Here is a 22,468-nt window from a genome sequence, read left to right as displayed (position 1 = left end):
GCGGAAGTTCCGTTTCCGCACTTTTATATACCTACTTGTGTTTAGCAATGTGCAAGTTATAAACTGAATTAAATGTCATATACTAAGAAAAAGTGACCAAGGCCTCCAGTGGCCCAGGCTGGAATCGAACCAGCGTCCTCTGCTCGCGGCAGGAGCCTGTAGATACAGAAAGGTGACGCCGCCAGTGTCATGGGGTCCATGCCGCAGTCCGACCTGTTGGACGGGGTGTTCTTTTTATAATTGGTTTGGTTTTTTGTAGGTAAGTATATTTTATAGTGGCAAAATGCCGGGATAACGCGAGGAAGAAGAAGAAGAAGTATATTTTATAGTTTGTATTTTTATTTTATTTCTAGTTTTAACTTGAGTTTTAATATTGTGTTATTATGATTATTCTTGTTTATGTACTTACTTATAAATAAAGGCAGAGAAAGGTAATGTAATTTCAATATATTTTTAAAAGTGGGAAGTAGGTAAGGTCACTGTGGGCAAGTCCGTCTACAAGGCAAGTCCGTCAACACGTTATAACTTTTGAATTTGAAGGCGTATGCGACTTTGGAGTCCAGTTGATTAACCAGTTTTTCGCGCTAGTTCCGTCACTGTAAAACAGATGGCGCTGTGACAACCAACTTCAGAGCAATCCGCCTCAACAAGTCATTTCGTGTTTTGATCTCGAAGTCATAGTGCGACAGCCGTTCGAAAAAAAATTGTTAAAAATAGTTTCTGAAAAGATTGTGCATCAGAAAGTAACTACGTAGGTAGCATAAGAACCAGTTGTCTTTATTCTATTTTTAAAATATCAGAAATTAGCTTAGTTTTGTAATTATAAGTTCCACAATTTATCATATTAAAATTTGACTAAGTTGGAAAGTCCGTCTATTATGTTCAAGGCAAGTCCGTCATATGCCGGACTTTCGTTAAATCAGAGATTACCAACTGTTTTTGCGACTTTAATATTATAACGATTTGATAAGGTATCAAAAAATCCTCCTGACTTTGCGCATGATGTTACTTTATTAAATTTTGATCTCAGTAAATTAAAAGAAACGATTATAATTCATTTTAAAATTACTATTGTTCTTTTATTTCGGAAATCAAAAAAATAATATATGTTTAATTATTTGCCAAAAAAGGTTTACCACCCCATTTTGGTAGTATATGCCGGACTTGCCTTTGTTTTAGAAAAATGGTGTTTATTTCGAATCTGAACCGTATATTAACAAGTTTAAAATACACTTTTCATTGTCTTGATCCGTTCTTTTTAGGAATTTAACTACGAACATATACGCACCCATAGATTGGCTGATATCATAACTAGACGGACTTCCCTTAAACTGCACGGGAAGTCCGTCTACTCGCCGAATTTTAAAAAATGCCATTGTTTTTGCTTAATTTGTGATTGAAATGATCTGTCACTAAGGCTCAACTATTAATTATTAAATTCTTCATCGTATGCGATTACAAGCAGTAACATAGGTGAATAATTAACGGAACTAGATCACTCCAAAGTCGAAAAAAAATAAAGTATGCCGGACTTCGCCACAGTGACCTTATCCCACTTTATTGTATTACTAAGCTTCATTTTGTTATCTACATACTAATAAAACGGGTAATTTTACATTAAGCATACTCGATGTATGAATGAGAAGCGCTATGGACAAGTTACGAAAAATATGGCGGAATCGTAACATCACAAAAGCCACAAAAATCCGGCTCGTTGGAGTACTTGTATTCCCCATATTTCTCTACGCCGCTGAGACGTGGACCCTGCGGGAGAGTGAGAGGAAGAGGGTGGATGCCCTGGAAATGTGGTGCTGGCGAAGAATGCTTGGGGTATCGTGGACCGAACACCGCACCAACGTCTCCATACTCCAAGAGCTCCGCATCAAGCAGCTTCTATCCTCCATCGTTCAAGCTCGCATCCTCACCTTCTTTGGACACGTTTCTCGACGTGGAGATGTATCCATAGAGCGACTGGTGGTGCAGGGCAGAGTAGAAGGTACCCGAGCGCGAGGAAGGTCGCCCATGAGGTGGACGGACCAAATAAAGGCAGCAATGGACGGCCCCTTGCACGAATGCGCTAAACGCGCAGCCGTCAGGGAGGAGTGGAGGTGAGCAGGTGAGCCGTCAAACGTGTCACAAAGGGAGACTTCCAATGATGACCACGACCGCTCTGTCAAGAGTGTCCCGATCAAGAAGAAGATACTCGATGTATGCTTTTTCCAGTTTTTCCTGGTTTTATATAAGTTAATCTTATATTTTAAAATGTCTCAGGTTAAAATAAAAATTTGGGTCACATCTATTCCGAAGACCTCATTGATTGGGCTAGAATCGGGGTCACTCGTTATTTTGGGGTCCCGTTGACAATGGGTCAGTGACCTGCGCTTACCGGCGTTATCCGGCCTCAAAATGGTCACCATTTGAGGTGGTTAACCATTTGGGGTCAGTTTGGTCTAGACTCTGGATCCTAACCGAATTTTTAGTCATCTTTTTAGGGTTCCGTACCCAAAGGGTAAAAACGGGACCCTATTACTAAGACTCCACTGTCCCGTCTGTCTGTCACCAGGCTGTATCTTAATAACCGTGATAGCTAGAGAGTTGAAATTTTCACAGATGATGTATTTATGTTGCCCCTATAACAACAAATACCTACTAAAAAGTACGGAACCCTCGGTGGGCGAGGCGAGGCAATTACAACCGAGCACAATTATCCCACGATTTTGACCACCACACACATATACAGGTTGTAGATTTAGTCATCAGAAATAATTTATGGGGTGAATATATAAGTCATACTGAGCAACTTTTACTATGAGACCAATCCCGTAATCGCGAATAAAAATGGACTCTCCCATACAAAATATCAACATCAGCCAGTCGTGTATGTGAGTGTCATTTTTTATCGCTATTTCCGTTATTTATTGTATGCCGCACTCGAAGTTAACGTTCTCATTTTAAAACCACATTCTCAATCCATTTTTTTACACAAAGTGATCCGTTTTCATTGTTCTGTATTGTATTTGCTGTGTCAGGGTCAATGTACAGATCACTGAATTAAAGTTGATTGACCTAGGTACTATCCTCCTAAGGCCCAAGGTCCTACCTATAGGACCTCTTCAGTTCGATGAAATTTAAACCATATTCAATTGGAACAGAGTTGCATTTCTTTTGTTTTGTTAAATATTCAAACAAATAAAAATCAACCCTATTACCTGCAATGTAGGTTCAAAATGTCATTGACAAATTTTGGGTTTTGCATTTGTATGGCTGGGCCTTAGGAGAATAGGACTTATGGTAGGGGAGCCCAAGAGCGGATTTTTGTGTTTACTCGAGCGCGTCAGATTAAGATATGAATGATATCTTGCTACCCCGTCTAGTCTACCTTTACCCCTTTTAGCCATCTATGTTGAGCCCTTGGTTGGTGGGGGGTTGGTGGGGGGTTCAACAAATTGTTAAGCAGATTGTGGATTGGGTCATATTAGTCCAAATTAACGCTATAATTGTGCTATTACTAAATCTGATAATTATTTGCAGGCATTTCCTTAATCTGACGGTTACAATGTTAAAATTAGGCGTCAAACTTGTGTTCGTCAGATTAAGAAAATGCCTACAAATAAGTGTTATATTAAGTTATAGAAAAAATATAGCATCAAAGTGGACAAAAATGACCAACCCCACAAACTGCTATAACGATATTTTAACCCTCCACCAACCTCCCGAAATTTAGAAAAAAATTGAGACGCTTTCCGGCTCGCTGGAAAAAAAAAACTTTATATATATTTTTTCTTCTTATTTAATATTTCGATTCCAATAGGTCTGTATGACGCTCGAGTAAATCCCGATTTAGCATCGTGGGCTCCCCTACTATTATAGGTGTGGTGCCCATATAATCGCTATTATAAGGGACCGTGCGCGTTGGAGGGTCTTAGTCACTTTTGTTTAACTTATGAGAGCTATTTCAGTTCATATTTTACTCTTTTAGTAAAATTAGAGGCCACCAAAATAGTAATGACTAGTAATTACATACTAGGAGCCGTTGTTGACTCGCTGTTATTGACTAGTTATTTCTATATCGCTCGATACTGTTAACAGAAAAAGAACTGGACAAGTATCTTTCAACGTTCCACCTGTTTCAAGGCACAATCTCCGTCCTCGTAAACTACCCTTACTCAACCTCCCAAACACCAGTACCAAGTCGAATTCCCACTCACCTCTCTACCGAGCTCTAAAGCTTATTAACGCCATATTGGCCCAAGACGATTCATTGGACTTATTTTCGACTCCTGAACCGAGATTCTTAGCCACAGCCGGGCGCTACCTCGAGGCTATAGTCGCCCCGAGCACCATTAGTACTGATTAGATAATAATATTATTTAAGTTATGACATACTGTTTTTTTTTCGTTAATAATTTATTAATTATTATAGTTATGTATAATTCAATTTAATGCTTATATTCCTATGTGTTATGTTTGGTGTATACTGTAAGTGACATTATAATAAATAAATAATAAATAAAGTGCGAGTCGGAGTATGGGCTCCCATACAATAAACGTGTTTTTTTTCCCGTTTTTTGCGTAATGGTACGGAACCTTTCGTGCGCGAGTCCGACTTGCACTTGTTATACTTGACGTTTTCTGCAGCAGTATTTCAGCATGACAATACTGCCAATTCCAGTCACTTTTACCCTCTCAGTGTAACACAATAGTTTTGTACGGTGGGCGTCAGACAAGTGTGACAATCCTTCGACATTAGAAATTGAATTAGGGCTGTCTATGCGGCTTAAATAGGCCCGATTGAGGATATCCTGCTATGCATTATGATACTGTTTGTAAAGTAGGGCCATCCCTACTTAATATTATAAATGCCATAGAGAAATATAGTGAGAATAGAGTGCTCACTCCATACATCAGTTTTGATACCAAAACGACTATTATTTTTGCAGTCTGGACATCCAGCATCGATCGAGTTGCGGAATTATCAGTAAGTACCGCTACTTGATACTAGAATTCTCTAGTGTCGCGACTCACGAAAATTGTATTGAACAACAATTTAGAACTAATATTAAAAGCAGAAGGAGTTGAAAATAGAGTTCCGGTTAATCCGGTTATAATATTAGCTGAAAATTGTTGAGCTTTACTTTTTAGTCGTTGTAACATGTATTGTCAAGTAGCAGAAAGTACTGATAATTCCGCTACTCGATGCTAGATGTCGACTACGAAAATAATAGTCGTTATGGTACTAAAACTGATGTATGGAGTGAGCACTCTATGTATTTTGTTCTCTATGTAAATGCGAAAGTAACTGTCGGTCTGTCTGTTATCGCTTAACGCTTCAACCGCTGAACTGATATATATATAATGGTACGGATATAGTTTGAGGCCCGAAGGACATAGGATGGTTTTCAATAATCATCAATCCGAAAATTTCTGGAAACTTTCATGAGAAAATTTTCATTGAGAAATTTCGCGGTCCGATTTAGGATTATTACTCAATGTTCGTGCTTGACTGTTTCATTTAACCGCATCGCATGGGTTACATAAAACCTTTTTAACAAATTTAATTACTGAACCTGCCATCATCATCATCATCATGATGATGATGAACCTACCCAAAAAACTACATTTATCGTAGGATTGACAAGTAAAACCTATGCTAGCGCCATTTGTAAAATACCTCCACCAGCCAAGGCCATTTTAATAGAGTTTAATATATAATATATGGGGGAGACTGAGCTTTGCTCGGAAAACATAAAAAAACCGGGCAAGTGCGAGTCGGACTCGCGCACGAAGGGTTCCGTACCATAATGCAAAAAAAAACGAAAAAAAAGCAAAAAAAAACGGTCACCCATCCAAGTACTGACCACTCCCGACGTTGCTTAACTTTGGTCAAAAATCACGTTTGTTGTATGGGAGCCCCATTTAAATCTTTATTTTATTCTGTTTTTAGTATTTGTTGTTATAGCGGCAACAGAAATACATCATCTGTGAAAATTTCAACTGTCTAGCTATCACGGTTCGTGAGATACAGCCTGGTGACAGACGGACGGACGGACGGACGGACGGACAGCGAAGTCTTAGTAATAGGGTCCCGTTTTACCCTTTGGGTACGGAACCCTAAAAACTCAAAAATGCGCGTTTTCCCAGAGATAAGACCTAGCTAGATCGATTATCAACCCGGAAAACCCCTATATAGCAAATTTCATGGAAATCGTTAGAGCCGTTTCCGAGATCCCCGAAATATATATATGTGACGTTATTTATTGTCGATGGCGCTTACGCCATTATTAACGATGCTCCGATATAAATACAATGCTGCGCGACGCTGTGCGGCGTAAGCGCCATCGACAATAAGGTCCCTTTTCATAGATAATGCTCCATATATAAACCAAAATGTGATTTTCTATAAATAATAGGTTTTTCCGTATAATTACCTATGCCAGTAACAACAGTTGTTAAACACTTACATAATAATTGCTCCAGAAATAAACTAAACTTGGTTTCCAGTTGCCAACGTTTTTTGGCAAACGCGAGAGTAGGTAATTTAGGTATAACTAATTAAGTTAGCGCCACTAGCACTATCCCACTAACTCTGGGTTAACCGGTTAAACCGTTAATCCAGTGTCAAATTGTACCGGTAACCATGGCAACTCCAGGTTTAACCGGTTAACCTCGGGTTAGTGTATGGTACAAGTAATGAGAAAGACACACGTTTAAACAGGTTTAAATATTAAATATCACAAACACCTTATAAAACAAAGGGCCCGATTCGGATTTTGAAATAGACATCCATTAGATATTTTTTAGACATCACCAAGATACGATAACGATATGTTTAAGATCTAACCTGTCAAATATGACATTTGCGCGATTCTGGAGATACTCTTGAACGATTTCCTCAGGATATGACTTAGAGATCCAATTCACATCTAATAGATATCTTACGCTATCTAACGTAAAAGTGACATTGGTTGCCCGAATTGCACTGCAAAAGAGAATTAGTTGATATCTAAACTATAACGTATCTAGAATGGATCTAGTACGTGTCGGCTCTTGTGAATATCTTGAAGTTCGAATACGGCAGAAAGTCCCCCGCCGCGTCCGTCAGTTTGTGTGTATGTACGTTCGCGATAAACTCAAAAACTACTGATCGGATTTTCATGCGGTTTTCACCTATCGATAGAGGGATTCTTGATGAAGATTTAAGTGTATAATTTATTAAGGATTTGTGTAACCCATGCGAAGCCGGGACGGGTCGCTAGTATAGTGTGAATTGAATGATCTGAGCTTGTTTGGGGTTGTACACAAATCACGCGAGGTGTTTTCGGCTACTTTTTGACCCCCCCTCCCCCTTGGTGATATTTGGTGAGGTGTTTGGCTATCCCCCCTCCCCCCACACAACCTACTCACGTGTATTTTAAAAAAAAATTTCATTCGACCTAATTTTAACATAAATAGTATTGTATATAGAAAATCTTGTTTATTTTTCTATTTTCGTTAAATAGACTCGCTATTTTGAAGTGCAGAGTGAAGATTTATGTTTAACGAAACCGAGAAAAAGTATCTCCGCATGCGGTAGGATTTTTTCTTCTTAGTTTCGTTCACTGTAGAAAAATACACGTGAGGTTTCCTTATACCCCCCTCCCCCAACGTGATCTATCGTGATTTTTTCGTGACCCCCCCTACCCTGTGGAGCCTCGTGTGATTTGTGCACAAGGCCTTTACTCAAAGAGTCTCAAGAATACAATACCATTGAGTGGTAAACCACAAATTAGGATAAACCCCTCGTAGTAAAAGCAGATTATAACCGCTTTGAAATGTTAGTATAGATTAACGACTCTATTTCTTTAAACAATAGACTACAAAATACACTAACTAATAATAAAAGATAAACGTAACTATTGTTTTTATTAGAAATATGATAATTCGAAAATGTAATAGTGCAAACGTCCTACGTGCCCCATCCCATAAACTTTCTATTTCGACGACCGGTCTGGCCTAGTGGGTAGTGACCCTGCCTATGAAGCCGATGGTCCCGGGTTCGAATCCTGGTAAGGGCATTTATTTGTATGATGATACAGATATTTGTTCCTGAGTCATGGTTGTTTTCTATGTATTTAACTATTTATATATTATATATATCGTTGTCTGAGTACCCACAACACAAGCCTTCTTGAGCTTACCGTGGGGCTTAGTCAATTTGTGTAAAAGATGTCCTATAACATTGATTTTTTTTTTCTATGTACAAGCACTTGGAATAATATGTTACACAACGAAGGCCGCAAAAATATCCGACACGATTTTATTTGTAGAGCCATAAGAGCATGTCACATATTTTTGCGGCCCACGAAGAGTAACATATTATTGCAGGTGACTGTACCATCGCTTACGCTGTTAACTGTACATCGGACCCAGGGGCGTATTTTGAAATTTCGCGCCCCGGGCCAATACGTTTCGCCGCCCCAGAAGGAAGAAAAGCAAAATGCAACGCAGGGGCGCCATACGGCCCATATGCCGCCCCTGGCGGATTGGCGCCCCGGGCCATGGCCCGGATGGCCCTAGGGTAAAATTCGGACCTTATGCCTTTTGTAATAAGGTCCATTAATAAGGAGTGTTGCTGTTTGTACATTAACTCTATATTTATTTTCGTTCAAACAAATCAAAAGGAAAAAAAATAGTTTGTAATTTTTATTTTAAGGCCTTTTATTGATTGTTGTATATACTACTTGGAGTACTTGGTTTAGTAGTAAATTAATTCACATAAAAAATGCTAATTCATTTGAAATGATGTTCAAATATAATAAAAAATATAGAATTTAAACTTGTAGACATACTAACATTGAATAACTGACTAATTGAGTGACTAAAAACAAGTGAGTCTAAACCGTAAAATTATTCAATAAAAAATTTCCTTTAGGTTAACACTAATATAAATCAAAATATTAGCTACTAGAATAAACAATTTTTGTGTTTAAATATTGATATTTTTGACGATTATAAGCTATTTTGATTTTTTTTTTGCTCTCAAGCATTTTCTACGCCCGAACAGAGCTAAAGCTCAATAGATACTATGTTCTTGAACTAATGTCTGACATAATTTCATGTGAATGTGTAGAATCAATCGTTTAGAGTCAAAAAACTCACTTATTCTTTAAAAAAAAGTAATAAAAAATATATTCCTTTGCCGTAATTTTTTTTATCCAATATAAAAAAGGAATAACGTTTATACGAGGTGTTAAACACCGCTATTCTCGCAAAAAGGATGATAAAATATTTAAGAGGGTCCGAACTCTAATGCGCATGTACGCCGCCCATTCAGGAAAGTCCCAAAAGCGAGACACACTCATACGAGCGAGCGAGGCGGTACACATCACCAAAAAATCAGGGAAAACTTGCCTATTACATGATTTTCAGAACGTTATATCATTTTATCACAGTATTTGTTTTAAATTTCGAATTATGACGTTCGAAAACGATGTTCATTTGTTTTTTTTTTTATAATTAAAATATTGTTTAAACTAGTTTCTAGATTTTTAAGCTTTTTAACTTGAAGTACACCGCCTATCTCCGCTTATATGATTAAGCTTATAAAATAATGACATGTGAACTATTAACATGATTAACCATTAGGTCATACTGCCGCTAACCGGCTACACCTAGAAACTAGACTTACCGAAAAAATCCAGCGGACACTCACTGTTAAACCATTTTATATTTTCATAGGTTAGAAAGTAGGGTGGCTATTTCGGACCGCGAAATGAACTGTGCACATTTATAAATAACTTGTCGTGTTGTGGAGTTGGGTTTTGTACTAATTATTGTCGGGAGACGGGTTAGATGATCAATTCGGTGAAATGCTCGCGGTAGCCATCTTGTCCGGGCCCGTACTGGGTCCGCGCATGCGCCCAAAGCAAGGATCACGTGATATATTGCTAGGGAAGAAAAACTGGGAAAGCGTATTGATGTATTAAAAAAACAAAACTGCATGTGGATGTATTTGTGATTTGTATTTAGTATTTTAAAAGTTAGTAACGAACGCCAACGTGTAAGAATCGCGAGATTTATTGCTAGGAGAGAAAAAATAGGATAGCTCTGTATTGATGGGTTTGCATATGAGTAAAAACAAATGAATGTAACTTTTATATCTATGATTTATGATAAGTTATTTACTATGGTTTTTAATCTACGCTTAATAAATAAAGCGTATTATAGTCATTATTAAAATAAGTATCTTGTTTGCCATCGTATAAAAAAAAAGTTACGTTTGCGTTTCGCCCAGTCTTGAGGGCGGGCGGCCTAATTGTTGCTAGGGCAAAAAACTTGGGCAGAAAAGCATTTGGTATTGTCAATATCGTAGATTTTAATGAAATTCCAAAACGGTTTCTAAGAAAAGTACTTAAAAGTAACAACATTTTATCTATTAAATTTTTAAAACCGTGTGATAGATGACTCACGCTAGACCGGGCCGGAGGCGCTCCGTTTTCTATGGATCACTAATCAGCCGTCATAGAAAATGACATGATGGACACCTCGGCCTGGGCCCGGCCCGGTCTAGCGTGATCCTTCAAGCGATGGCGGAATGAAGCGGTTGGGATTAATCCGAGCAATTTCCTGGGTTCTAATTAGATTGTAACTGAGTGGACATTATTATGCACATTGGGCCCTGAATGAATGAATGAATGAATGCATGAATGAATGAATGATTTTATTCACTCGAATACATTATACAGCGCATGCACTTATATACTTTATTCTGCCATTTGGCATGTGAAACTTGGAAATGATATACATATGCAGAACAAAAGGCTCTAGCTATTTTTACACACAACTAAATATTTACAGTATTTACACATACATTATTACATGAAATTTCACAAGTATTAAATTAAAACTTATAGCTAAAGAATTGTTACGCGGTTAATACATGTGACACAATTTCATTGTTTACATCGATTTGTACAAATGACATCAGTACGGATATGATGGTCGTTCTTGTCTACGTGACAGCGCGATAAAACGTTGTCCGTCACTTTCTATCCCGCGGTGTTAAAAAGTGTCAGTTATTTTATCTCGTGGATAAATCCATCCATAATACGCCGGCAGGAAAACCGTTGTGACGTGTTTTTATCCTGTCGTAGGTGGGTAAATACCACATACTTACTTAGGAAACTTCATATAGATATAGAGTTGTTGTTTAAGAGCCAACGGGAGTGGTCATTTCTCCATACAAACGTACTCCTCGTTTTCCTCCGTGGTTTTTGAAGCTAGAGCAATGATTTTTTCAACACAGATTAATATTGTCAATATCTGTGTCGGACCGTTTTGCTTTTTTTGATATTTTTGTTTTTTAAGGCGCTAGAGCCCTTCAAAAATGGCCAAAATGGCCTAATTGACTATGCCGCAATGAGAGGCGTGGCATTCAAAACTGATATCAATTAGCCAAAAAAGAAAAACGGTCCGACACAGATAATTTCATAATCATTTAGATTTCCAAATTTGGTTACGATTGGTTAAGTTTTGGAGGAGGAAACAGAGGAGTACGAAACCTCGATTTTTGAGATTTTTACGCAGGATTTTTCGCCTTGTCCTTATCGCACTACTTTTAGGTGCCGCTTCCGTTAGCGAGACGGGTATATTTACCTAAAATATTTAAAACTCAGCTCCTGTTTCGTCTTAAAGGATGACTCATGCTAGACCGGGCCGTGTCCGTCATTTTCTATGACGGCTGATCGGTGATCACGTGGTGCTTTCCATGGAATACGAAGTGCCGCTGCCGGGGGCTCCGGCCCGGCCGGACTCGGTCTAGCCTGGGTCATCCTTTACTGTGCCGCAAACGGGGTCCCTTTGTTTCCCATAAAGTGTTAAGTCATAATGTGTTGTTTGTCATATTATCGTTAGTCATAAAACTGAAACCGTTAACTTATCAGGATTTTCGTAAGGTTATTCTATAAATAGGTTAGGTAAGGTTAGGTTATTTTATGGCAATCGTGAAAAGTTACGCGTTTCTGAGAAAAACCAATTATGACTAACGAAAATTCGGACAAACAATACATTATGACTTAAAACTATTTGGGAAACAATAGGGACCCGACGCAAACATTAAATACGTATATATTAGCTACTTAATGTTTGTAAGTAAATTATTTTAATACTGGACAATAACTATTATTCTGTAAGTGTGTATTGTGTCAATATTTTTTTTATTACAATGACGTGAATATTGTCAGAGGAATTATCAATGGACAGACATGGCGTCAAATCTAAACGGTAAGTTTTCACAGTTATTGCTTTTTGTAATTCGTTATATGTTAAATACTAGGAAAAACCAATGTTCACAACTATTTGTACACCGACTATACAGGCCGCGTAGCCAAGATGCCAATCGCTTACGCTCCGTAGCGATCGAAACGCAACTGTCACTGTCACACTAATATGGAAGCGTGATAGAGAGACATAATGCTTTTCGTTGTCGAAGCGATAGCGATTGTAACCTTGGCTAGGCCGGCAGGATAGCTAAAAAATAACTGCATTCCCGTTGCCAGGGAGGTTTTGGGATTATACTGAGCAACTTTTACTATGGGACCAAACCCGAAATCGCGAAAGGTTACAGTCAAAGAGAATAGATAGTATAGAGGGATCCTGTCATAGTAAATTATGTAGTCACAGTAAATTTACTGCCATCTATCGACACACGACTACAACTCAAAATGAAAACGTATAAAACTATCGAAAAAATTTATATATACGGATAAATGGTTTTATTATTTTTATATCATTTTGACCCATGCTCATTCACTGATACCTATGTGTTAAAATTGTTAAATATGAAACGGTGTCGTCAACGCCATCTAGCCGATCATAGGCCAAAGGTGTGTGCGCCATCTATCCGAGAATGACTTGTTCTTGATTTCCGAGGCACGTTTTTTTCTTAGACTTTATTCATTGGTTACAGTTAATCAGTATCGTCAACAAACTTTCATAATATCATCTTCATATGTCATATGTCATCATATGTCATCTTCATTTTATGTCACTCCCGCTACAGGACGTTGGCACACGAGTTACGCTTTACAATTCATTTAAATTGTTTTATTTTATGTTTTCAGATTCAAATGCGTCTACAACGCCATCTCCTGCCGCCTTAGAGAATAAATCGGTCATGGATATCAATAATCCTAGTAGGTTTAATACAGATTTGTAATATGTAATATCTATGAAAAAGGACCTTATTGTCGATGGCGCTTACGCCGCACAGCGTCGCGCGGCATTGTATTTATATCGGAGCATCGTTAATAATGGCGTAAGCGCCATCGACAATAAGGTCCCTTTTCATAGATAACGTCACATATATAGTTATTTACAATACAAGTGCGGAAAGTAGGAAATTCGCAACGAGTAGTGATAAATTGAAACACGACATACCGAACCTACGAATTACCTAGAGTTAGACCAAGAAAAGTCTGCAACGATTTTGATAGCGCAGTGCAAGTTTTATTTCATAGAAGTTTGACGTTTAAAATAACACTTGCATTGCACGTGCTATCAAAATCTTTGCAGACTATTCTTGGTCTAACTCTATTCGCATGTGTATTGTACAACGTTTGAGGTGTTTTTATCGCACCGATATATTTTTTAACACTTCTTCATTATTTTTTAAATACCTAGACTTTATTATTTTTCAGACTTATGGTACATCATCGGAGGAGTAGGTATCATCGTCCTTTTGATCATTATCGGACAGACTATAGCTCTGTGCTACTTCAGAAAAAAAGGTTAGACATATTTTAAACCCCTTAAACCACTAACCCTCGGTCACAGAATAAATAATAGTACTAGGTACAGAAGACTCACCCTCTAACAAAACGCGTTTGTTACGATCAGGACAGATATGGCCGCTAGGTGGCGACAGCGCCACGCGCGGCTTATGGCTAACCACCAAAATTGGTGTGGAACGGATGTACTTTTAGCTACCTGTTGCAAAGCGACGAAATCGCGGAGTGAGCCACGACTGCCTCGGTGGGCGAGTCCGACTCGCACTTTTCCGGTTTTTTTAATTAATAAACCGAAATATGTGTGGTCGAAAGTACCTATTAATTTATGACAATTATGACCCATTTCGTACCTTGTTACAGTGACAATCTGTATGAAAGTCGCTAGAGACCTCATACTATTGTCACTGTGACTACTTATACTTCAATGATGGATAATACATTTGCGTGTTATATAGCACAACCACAACGCAGGATGGACAAGATGACACCTAGCAGTACATTTGACAGAGGTGACCGAGGTAGGTGGCTATAATATGTTACATGAGTAAATTTGGGGCATTATCTATGAAAGGGACCTTATTGTCGATGGCGCTTACGCCGCACAGCGCCGCGCGGCATTGTATTTGTATCGGAGCATCGTTAATAATGGCGTAAGCGCCATCGACAATAAGGTCCCTTTTCATAATAACGTCACATTTCATTGATTTAAGATTTAAGGCGTAACACATTATGTAATTGAAGTAATTCACACACAAACACATCTCACGATGAAGGATAACTCACGTTAGACCGGGCCGTGTCCGGGCCGGATATTCCGGCGCATCGTTTTCTATGGAAAGCATCACGTGATCGCCTGTCATGTCATAGAAAAGTAAGCACCGGAAGCTCCGGCCCGGAAACGGCCCGGTCTAACGTGAGTCATCCTCAAAGCAATACAAATAAAAAAAACTGGTCAAGTGCGAGTCGGACTCACATTCCAAGGGTTCCGTAGCGTAGGTACATTACACAATTTTTAACAATGTATTTTTTCAATGTGAAACGTGAGTGAAATGTTTTTAAAAAACCCACGGGCCGGATCAAAAACTAAACTAATTAAATCCGACTCACACTTGACTGCACATTTTTTAATAGATTTTTCTGTCATCTATAGGTCTTAAAGAACTATTTTATGTATTTCATCGGATCAACTCCATGGTACCAAAATATTGCATCATCACCCGACTTAAGGGGCCCACTGATTACCAGTCCGCCGGACGGTATCGGCCTGTCAGTTGTTCGGAACTGTCCAAATTTTGTTCTAACTGACAGGCCGATACCGTCCGGCGGACTGTTAATCAGTGGGCCCCTTTACACACGTATGCAAATTTTCAGCGTTATCGGAAACCGCGGGAAGTGGGTCAAATTTTACTTGCAAGATTTGACCCTAACAAACATAGGGTAATTGCGTCAGTTTACCATCCAGTGTCAGTTTCCGTCCACTTGACGGATTAGCAAATAATACATTTCATTAATTTGCTACTTGCGAGATATATTTTTTATGTAGATAGATAAATTGTTTAGATATTAAGAAGTGCAATAAGTCCAAATTTGTGCAGCAATGATGGTTTATATTCAAATTTTGTCAAGTGGACGAAAACTAGAGCCGGACGAAAACTAGCGCAATGACCCTACATAGTTAACTTAGACAATGCAAGTTAATTAAAAGCTTGAAAAAATGTTGTCTAAGCTCCAAAAATCTCTGTTTAACAAATAAAAAATATTGAATGATTGATTGATTGATTGATTGATTTAGCAAGATACAGCGCGCCACCGTGCAAGAAGAGCAAAGACCCAGTTCCAGAGTGTGACAGAGACAGCCATATCTACGAGTTGGTGGTTGTCAACGGAAACTACAACAGTACGTAGTCTGTCTAATGTGTATTTGCGTCTCACATTTTGGTTAATGAGAGAGTGAGACGCAATGCACATTGGACCAAGAAATTGCAAGGTGGAATACCACCCTAAACTTGAACTTGAAAGTCTTGAATATAACTAAGTGAGGGAATGCCATTATAAAGTTCCTAATTTCATAGACTTTGTCATTACAGCGATGCAGAGTTAGCTAGGTCCGACTATAAGTATTTACTGTATGAGTACACAGGGTCGCCATGCAAGGAAAACATTTGTACTTTAAAAATAGACAAAGGCGTTTATTAAACGCTTAAAAGCGCCTGATACGACGAGTTTCTGCAGTTATAAACAACCTTTCTTATTTTTGATAGGATTAAAGGTACTACCATAAATTACCTACCAATCAGTTAATGGAATGTAAAAGCGTAGTTACAAGTTTACAACCTAACGCATTTAAAAAACATTTATGCGGCTCGTTTCGGGAAATGAATTAGAGATTATCTAGATACGATATAGTACCTAAAGATATGTGACGTTCCACGGTATAAAAGGTACCTTATGCCGGTTGGCGCTTACGCGATTATTAACGCCGCTCCAATATTATTGCGGCGCTCTGCGACGTAAGCACCAGCCGCCATAAGGTACCTTTTGCCGTGGGACGTCATATATCTTTACTATATCGTATCTAGTTAATCTCTAATTCATTTCCCGAATCGCGCCGATGGATTGTTTGTTGGTGCACTAACTACAACTATACGCGCTCTAGTATAGATTTAGACCATCTATTGCCAGATTGCCACATTTCAGTGTAGTGATGTGAAATTAGTACATTATGATACAAGTGCGAAAATTCGTAAATTCGCAACGAGTGGCGATAAATTGAAACACGACTGAAGGGAGTGTTTTAAATCGACAGGAGTTGCGAATTACCTTTTCGCACGTGTATTGTAGAACGTTTTACAATACATATGGCCCTTTAAATTTTCGACATACGCACGCAGTGCTAGTTACAGCACTAAGGCGGTAAATTAGCATCATACGTACTGTAATAGTATATTAGACACCTAGGGCAGTAAAGTAAGAAATATCTCAAGACACATGTAATTGTCGGCCAAGGCGAAGCCGAGGTCGACAAACGTGTGATCTGAGGTTATTTATTTAGTGTTTTGTTATTTTTCTGTTCGACGGAGCCGGATAGCGGCAACTTCGTTTAGCGCGTGAGTCGAAAGTTGACGCTTTCCGGCCGGAGGGCAGAAAAATATTTTAATGCCTGTTTTCAGAGGCCTGTGAGCTGGCCGCAGCGGTTGAAAGCGAGGCAAGCGTACGGAACATCAGAGACAGACCTCCGTTACCCCTACCACATGGTTAGTCAGCTCTCCCTCTCTCGTTTTGTTCTTCTTCTTCCTCGCGTTATCCCGGCATTTTGCCAGTTTTTACGAAAGCGACTGCGTCTGACCTTCCAACCCAGAGGGAAAACTATTAGGCCTTATTGGGATTAGTCCGGTTTCCTCACGATTTTTTCCTTCACCGTAAAGCGACTTGCTGCAAATATCAAATGATATTTCGTAGGTACATAAGTTCCGAAAAACTCATTGGTACGAACCGGGGTTCGAACTTTGAACCCGCGACCCCCCGGATTGAAAGCCGCACGCTCTTACCGCTAGGGCACCAGCGCTTTTTTTCTCTCTCTTTTGTTACATCCTGTAAATATGGGTATGTCGGTGACATTTACAACTTTCTTTTTTCAGAAATGGAACCAGCCGAAGCTATTCCACGTAAGTTATGGAAACAGCACCTAGAGTCACGAAGCGGGAAATTATTAAGGTGATTAAGGTGGTGGTACTAGTGCTCGACATGCTAATGCCCAATAGATGACACTCTGCTGTCACCTCAACATTGCGCTATTGACAATGATTTAAGTTTCAAGATGACATGTACTGGCACCGCGTCGAGCACCAGTACCACCACCTTAATAGCTATGACGACGAGCAAAGCTAAATTAGGCTACTTATTTTATTATTTCTGTGGCCCTAGTGAGAAAGGGTACAAGTCGCGCAGGTTAGGTGTTAGGGCATAAGTGGTACATGGAACTTACACCCTTTTACACCTGCGCTGCCCGAGACTTGCACCTTTATTCATTAGGGCCACAGATTTACCCTCGGCTTCTCATCCCCGTGTGCAGGTAAAAAACAGTCACGCATGGCGTCCATGGCTACGAACTTGAGGCTTTCTATCACCGGCTCCAGCAATCGGAGAAGCAAGAAGAAGGAGCTACCCCCACCGCCTGCGCAGAGTTCTAAGAAAGGTAAGTGTAACCTGGATAATTGAAATCTCAAGGGACTGGCTCCTGGGGTGGTCCGGCACCTCTCTCTCTCCCCCTTCCGAGCTATACAAGCTGGCGAGTTATGCAGTTTTTCTTGTTACTAAAATTGATGACATGGTTCCTAAGAAGAGATCGTCGTATGTCTTATAGTTTCAGATTTTCCAATACTGACCGATCTAAATGGGCCACCCTGTATATTCCACATGGTGATGGGGTCAGCTTTCCGTGTCTTTCGCTTCGCCCTATCCTCGACGTCGTTTTCGGACACTTTGCACTCAATCATATCTTTTAGCACTACGTCCTTCCATCTTGTTTTCGGTTTACCTCTGCCTCTTTTATCGGGAATGGAAAGTCGTAGTGCCAAATTTCCGACGTAGTCTGGTGGTCTCCTGCTTATGTGGCCATACCATTTCGATTCTGCTTAAGTTGGTCCAGCCAGAGTAACACACATATATGTGATCGATGCGGCAAGAAATGCCGATCGGCCATTGTCCTGTTACTGTCGGTCTTCCCAGTCGATGTAGGCTGTGGGCTCCTCAAAATACCTCTTTACAAGCTTTAGGCGCTGCAAGTATCATCTGTGGCCAATGATGATGATGAAGGGGCCGGCAATTGTGCTAATTAACCTGGTTTTCCATTTGTGCAGGTAGTACTTACCAAATCTAATCAAAATATCCAGGTTCTAAAAAATGCAACTGCTGTTTCACTTATAGAGGTTCTCGTTAACAGAAGTTGCGTTTTGGACGATTTCTTTTATGGAAGTGCTAATAATCATTGAAAGTAGTTTCACTATCTTATATTCTGTTTTCTGGTCTGTATATTATTTAACTTGCACACACTACGTTAATTACTGGTTTATTTTCAAATAATCGTTTCGGTTTTAACATTTTTCTCGTAAATTGTAGATGGCTTTTTGTTTATATTGTTCTTTGTATTCCTTAGCCCCCGCCCGTCCACCGAAGCAGATAGACGAGGAGAGCCTTCCTGGGTCCCTGAAGCGACCAGCGAAACCCGCGCCCGCTTCCGCTCCCGCTGCTTCTTCCGCCTTCAAGCCCAGCACCATACCTGAGAATACTGGTAAGACTAACGCAGACATGTGTCACATCACATGTCCCATGTGGACATGTCGCAAAGTAAACAATTTCATACCGTTTTCAAGCAAAAACGTACCTGCCCCACTTGCACCATTCACTAACCCGGAGTTAACCGGTTAAACCTGGAGTTACCATGGTTACCAGTACAATTTGACACTAGGTTAACGGTTTAACCGTGTGGTACTATACAGCACGTCCACGGGTGATTTTATTAAATATTTCTTTTGCGGTACATATTCATGAAAAGAAATGTACTTTTATGTAAGTACTTATGTTTTTAAAAAATGTACTCGCACGGTTTTGGCATAGCGACATACAGGTCGTGGTCGTGCTGGGTAGATACTGTCTGGCACGACCACACTATATTTATGGTTAATTTAATGTCAAATGAATACAAAACAAATGTACTCAAATTGTACTATCTACAAGCACATCAAAATGTGACAGTCATACTGCAAAAATCGCTGTCATGATTAAAAAAGGTGAACCTAAGGGCTGATTTAGACGGCGCGCGAACTCGCATGCGACTTTCATTACATTTTTTTTGAACGGCTGGTTGAAATAACTAAAATCTCATGAGAGTTCGCGCGCGCATAATGTCTAAATGTGGGATCATCAATGTAAGAACCTGGGACCTTATTGTCGATGGCGTTTACGCCGCACTGCGACGAGCAGCGTTGTATTTGTATCGGAGCATCGTTTATAATGGCGGAAAAGATGCCACCAGCCGATCAAAAAAAAATTTAATGAAAGTCGCATGCGAGTTCGCGCGCCGTCTAAATCAGCCCTTAGGTTCACCTTTTTTAATCATGACAGCGATTTTTGCAGTATGACTGTCACATTTTGATGTGCTTGTAGATAGTACAATTTGAGTACATTTACAAGCACATTTACAAGGACATTAAATTAACCATAAATATAGTGTGGTCGTGCCAAGCAGTATCTATCCAGCACGACCACGACCTGTATGTCGCTATGCCAAAACCGTGCGAGTACATTTTTTTAAAACATAAGTACATAAAAGTACATTTCTTTTCATGAATATGTACCGCAAAAGAAATAATAAAATCATCCGTGGACGTGCTGTATAGTACCACACGTTTAACCGGTTAACCCTGGGTTAGTGGGATGGTGCAAGTGGCGCTTTTATTGTCAAAGTCTATTAGGTAATTGGGTAATTAATTAACTCGATTAAAATTCGGGCTTATCGGAAACCGACAGTCTAGTAATATGCCAAACATATGCCTAATATTTGTTTTATATTCCAGCTACTGAATCTCCAATGTCAGAATTGAAAAACGTATTCAAGAACAGAAACATTGGAAAAGGTATTTTCACTTTATTTGATTTTAAATTTTAATTACCGTAGAATGGGGTGAGTTCGCGGGGAGAGTTGGGTTGGGTTGGGAGAGAAGGGATGAAAGGGGGGTGAGATGGGATTTTAAGGCTACTGCTACAAAAATAATGTATTCCATTTTAAAATGGAGCTATAGTAACACTCATAATAAAAAAAATCGATCCAACAATCTTCCAAAATCACCTTTGTATTAAAACCCAACTCACCCCAAATACGAGGGACTACGGGGTGAGGTGATATTTTCTGTTTATCGTCAAAGTTATGAAATGGAACTACCCAAAATAAAATAAAAACTAAAATACAAACGTCCGGAACACTTATTATATACACCATTCAGTTTGCATATGTAAAAATAAAATGTTATGGAGGTTTGAATGTTAGTTTTGCACCTACTCACTCCATTTTACGGTACTTTGCAGTCTTTGCAGAGAGCTAATCGATTATTTGACTTATTTTCAGATACAGCAACATCTTCCCCGAACGCCACAATAGAAAAGAAAAATCCACCAAAAGTCCAAACAAAACCGATGCAACCAACAAAACCAGTTCAGCCAAAACAACCACCAATCGCCTCCAAACCCGTTCAACCAAATCAAATGAAACTAATTCTACCAAAGATAGAAGCGAGTTTAAAATCTCCTAAACCTATAAAAACTACTATATCACCACAGAAACCTCCTTTAGTGAAAAAACCGCCGCCAACAGTGTCGAACGCTTCACAAAATTCAAAATGGCCTCCTGTTTTAACAGAAACACAACAGGCGCCAAAGTTGATTCCTGTGAAACAAAAAGTCCAAAAGTCGATTCAGAAAAGGCCGTTGCCAAAACCTGATGCAAGACCGTTACCGCCGGATCCGATTCTAGAGGATGATGATATGCCAATATATCAGATGGCTGACGAAGGTATTTTTCAAGTTCAAATATACTTTATTCATGTAGGCCTAGCAACAAGCACTTATGAATAGATAGGTATTACATACATATATCGGCGCTACTTTGAAAAAATCTCGTACCTCTACTCTATCTCACACTGCTATTCATAGTTAGGGTTGCCAGATGGTCGGGATTTGGCGGGAATCTCCCGATTTTTAGCATGTGTTCCCGATTCCCGACAAAGTGAATATTGTCCCGAAAAACAGCTTCACGTTATAAAACAATAATTTTAAGTTCCGAACTGTCGTCGAGCGTAGTGCCAATAATGTAAAATATTGTAGTTTTTAATACAATTAGGTACTTTAATTTGAATGTTTTTTTCCCGACTTAAGTCCCAAAATCCCGAAAAAATTTGTTTTTTTTCCCGATAATAGCGCCTTTCGATCTGGCAACCCTATTCATAGTTGAAAGGTAGTAATTCTGTATGCATCACATAAATAGATACTACATTTCTATTTTGTGGGGGCCGCAGAGTGAGGAACCGACGTACTATACGCGCCGTGTCCAAAATTATGATATAAAATTGAATTATTATTATTATACAGATCAAATTTAGTACTAAGAATTTCACAAAAAGATCGTCGAATATTAAAAAAAAATTTAAAAAGTTTTAGAAGCTAAATTGTATTTAACAGCTAAAAAATGTTGGCTTTTAAATAATATGCAGAGAGAGAGAGAGGCGATATTGTTATAATGACTACACCTACTTGTATTTTTTAATTTACGCTTTCGTAACTAGTTGCGAAATGGGGTGATAAAATATGAATATCGCAACCAGAAACTTGGAAACAAATTAATTTTGTCTCTCATATCTGCATTTTTAATAAATCACCGAGTCAAATTGTTCTCTTCAAGCTTAGTATACAGATGTAAGTTTTTTAAATTATTACCAAAAATATATATTTATATTCATTTCAGATGACACACCAGAGGCGGAAGATGATGAAGAATGGACATACGAACCACTAGAACAATACAACATATACAATATGTAGACTAGAGTTAATATCGTCGGGTGATAAGCAAAGTCACTAACTAACATCATTGAAATTATTGGACAATAATCCGTGTTACAAGTGCAATAAAGTGCATTGTTATTTAATTT

General features: G+C 39.0%; 3 protein-coding genes across 3 annotated transcripts in view; 2 read left to right on the top strand and 1 right to left on the bottom strand.

The window, feature by feature from the left end:
- The window catches only part of LOC134803810 (putative fatty acyl-CoA reductase CG5065), a 73,819-nt gene extending 63,864 nt beyond the window's left edge, over nucleotides 1-9,955 (bottom strand). The window contains exon 1 of the mRNA XM_063776647.1: nucleotides 9,668-9,955. The gene's annotated coding sequence lies outside the window, so the exon portion shown is untranslated. The remainder of the gene's footprint in view (nucleotides 1-9,667) is intronic.
- Nucleotides 1-20,348, top strand: part of LOC134803647 (uncharacterized) — a 44,694-nt gene extending 24,346 nt beyond the window's left edge. Inside the window, exons 3-12 of the mRNA XM_063776431.1 lie at nucleotides 13,101-13,172; nucleotides 13,677-13,766; nucleotides 14,222-14,284; nucleotides 15,559-15,663; nucleotides 16,937-17,020; nucleotides 17,405-17,431; nucleotides 17,839-17,961; nucleotides 18,922-19,112; nucleotides 19,932-20,038; nucleotides 20,342-20,348. Of these exons, the coding sequence (XP_063632501.1) occupies nucleotides 13,101-13,172; nucleotides 13,677-13,766; nucleotides 14,222-14,284; nucleotides 15,559-15,663; nucleotides 16,937-17,020; nucleotides 17,405-17,431; nucleotides 17,839-17,961; nucleotides 18,922-19,112; nucleotides 19,932-20,038; nucleotides 20,342-20,348 (869 nt within the window). The remainder of the gene's footprint in view (nucleotides 1-13,100; nucleotides 13,173-13,676; nucleotides 13,767-14,221; nucleotides 14,285-15,558; nucleotides 15,664-16,936; nucleotides 17,021-17,404; nucleotides 17,432-17,838; nucleotides 17,962-18,921; nucleotides 19,113-19,931; nucleotides 20,039-20,341) is intronic.
- Nucleotides 20,339-22,405, top strand: LOC134803873 (uncharacterized). The gene is made up of 3 exons (XM_063776698.1): nucleotides 20,339-20,401; nucleotides 20,890-21,333; nucleotides 22,282-22,405. The coding sequence occupies exons 1-3, from the start codon at nucleotides 20,356-20,358 to the stop codon at nucleotides 22,356-22,358; spliced, it is 567 nt and encodes a 188-aa protein (XP_063632768.1). The 5' UTR covers nucleotides 20,339-20,355; the 3' UTR covers nucleotides 22,359-22,405.
- Nucleotides 22,406-22,468: the final 63 nt, after the last annotated feature.

This window comes from Cydia splendana, chromosome 27 (assembly GCF_910591565.1).
Source record: "Cydia splendana chromosome 27, ilCydSple1.2, whole genome shotgun sequence".
NCBI lineage: Eukaryota > Metazoa > Arthropoda > Insecta > Lepidoptera > Tortricidae > Cydia > Cydia splendana.
This window is presented reverse-complemented; position numbering and strand designations above follow the sequence as displayed.

What these genes read in the sequence shown, in the direction of transcription:
- LOC134803873 (XM_063776698.1), top strand. Translation starts at nt 20,356, where the DNA reads ATGTCAGAATTGAAAAACGTATTCAAGAACAGAAACATTGGAAAAG. An exon ending in GAACAGAAACATTGGAAAAG is followed by an intron (nt 20,402 to 20,889) that starts GTATTTTCACTT and finishes ACTTATTTTCAG; the next exon opens with ATACAGCAACATCTTCCCCG. An exon ending in ATATCAGATGGCTGACGAAG is followed by an intron (nt 21,334 to 22,281) that starts GTATTTTTCAAG and finishes TATTCATTTCAG; the next exon opens with ATGACACACCAGAGGCGGAA.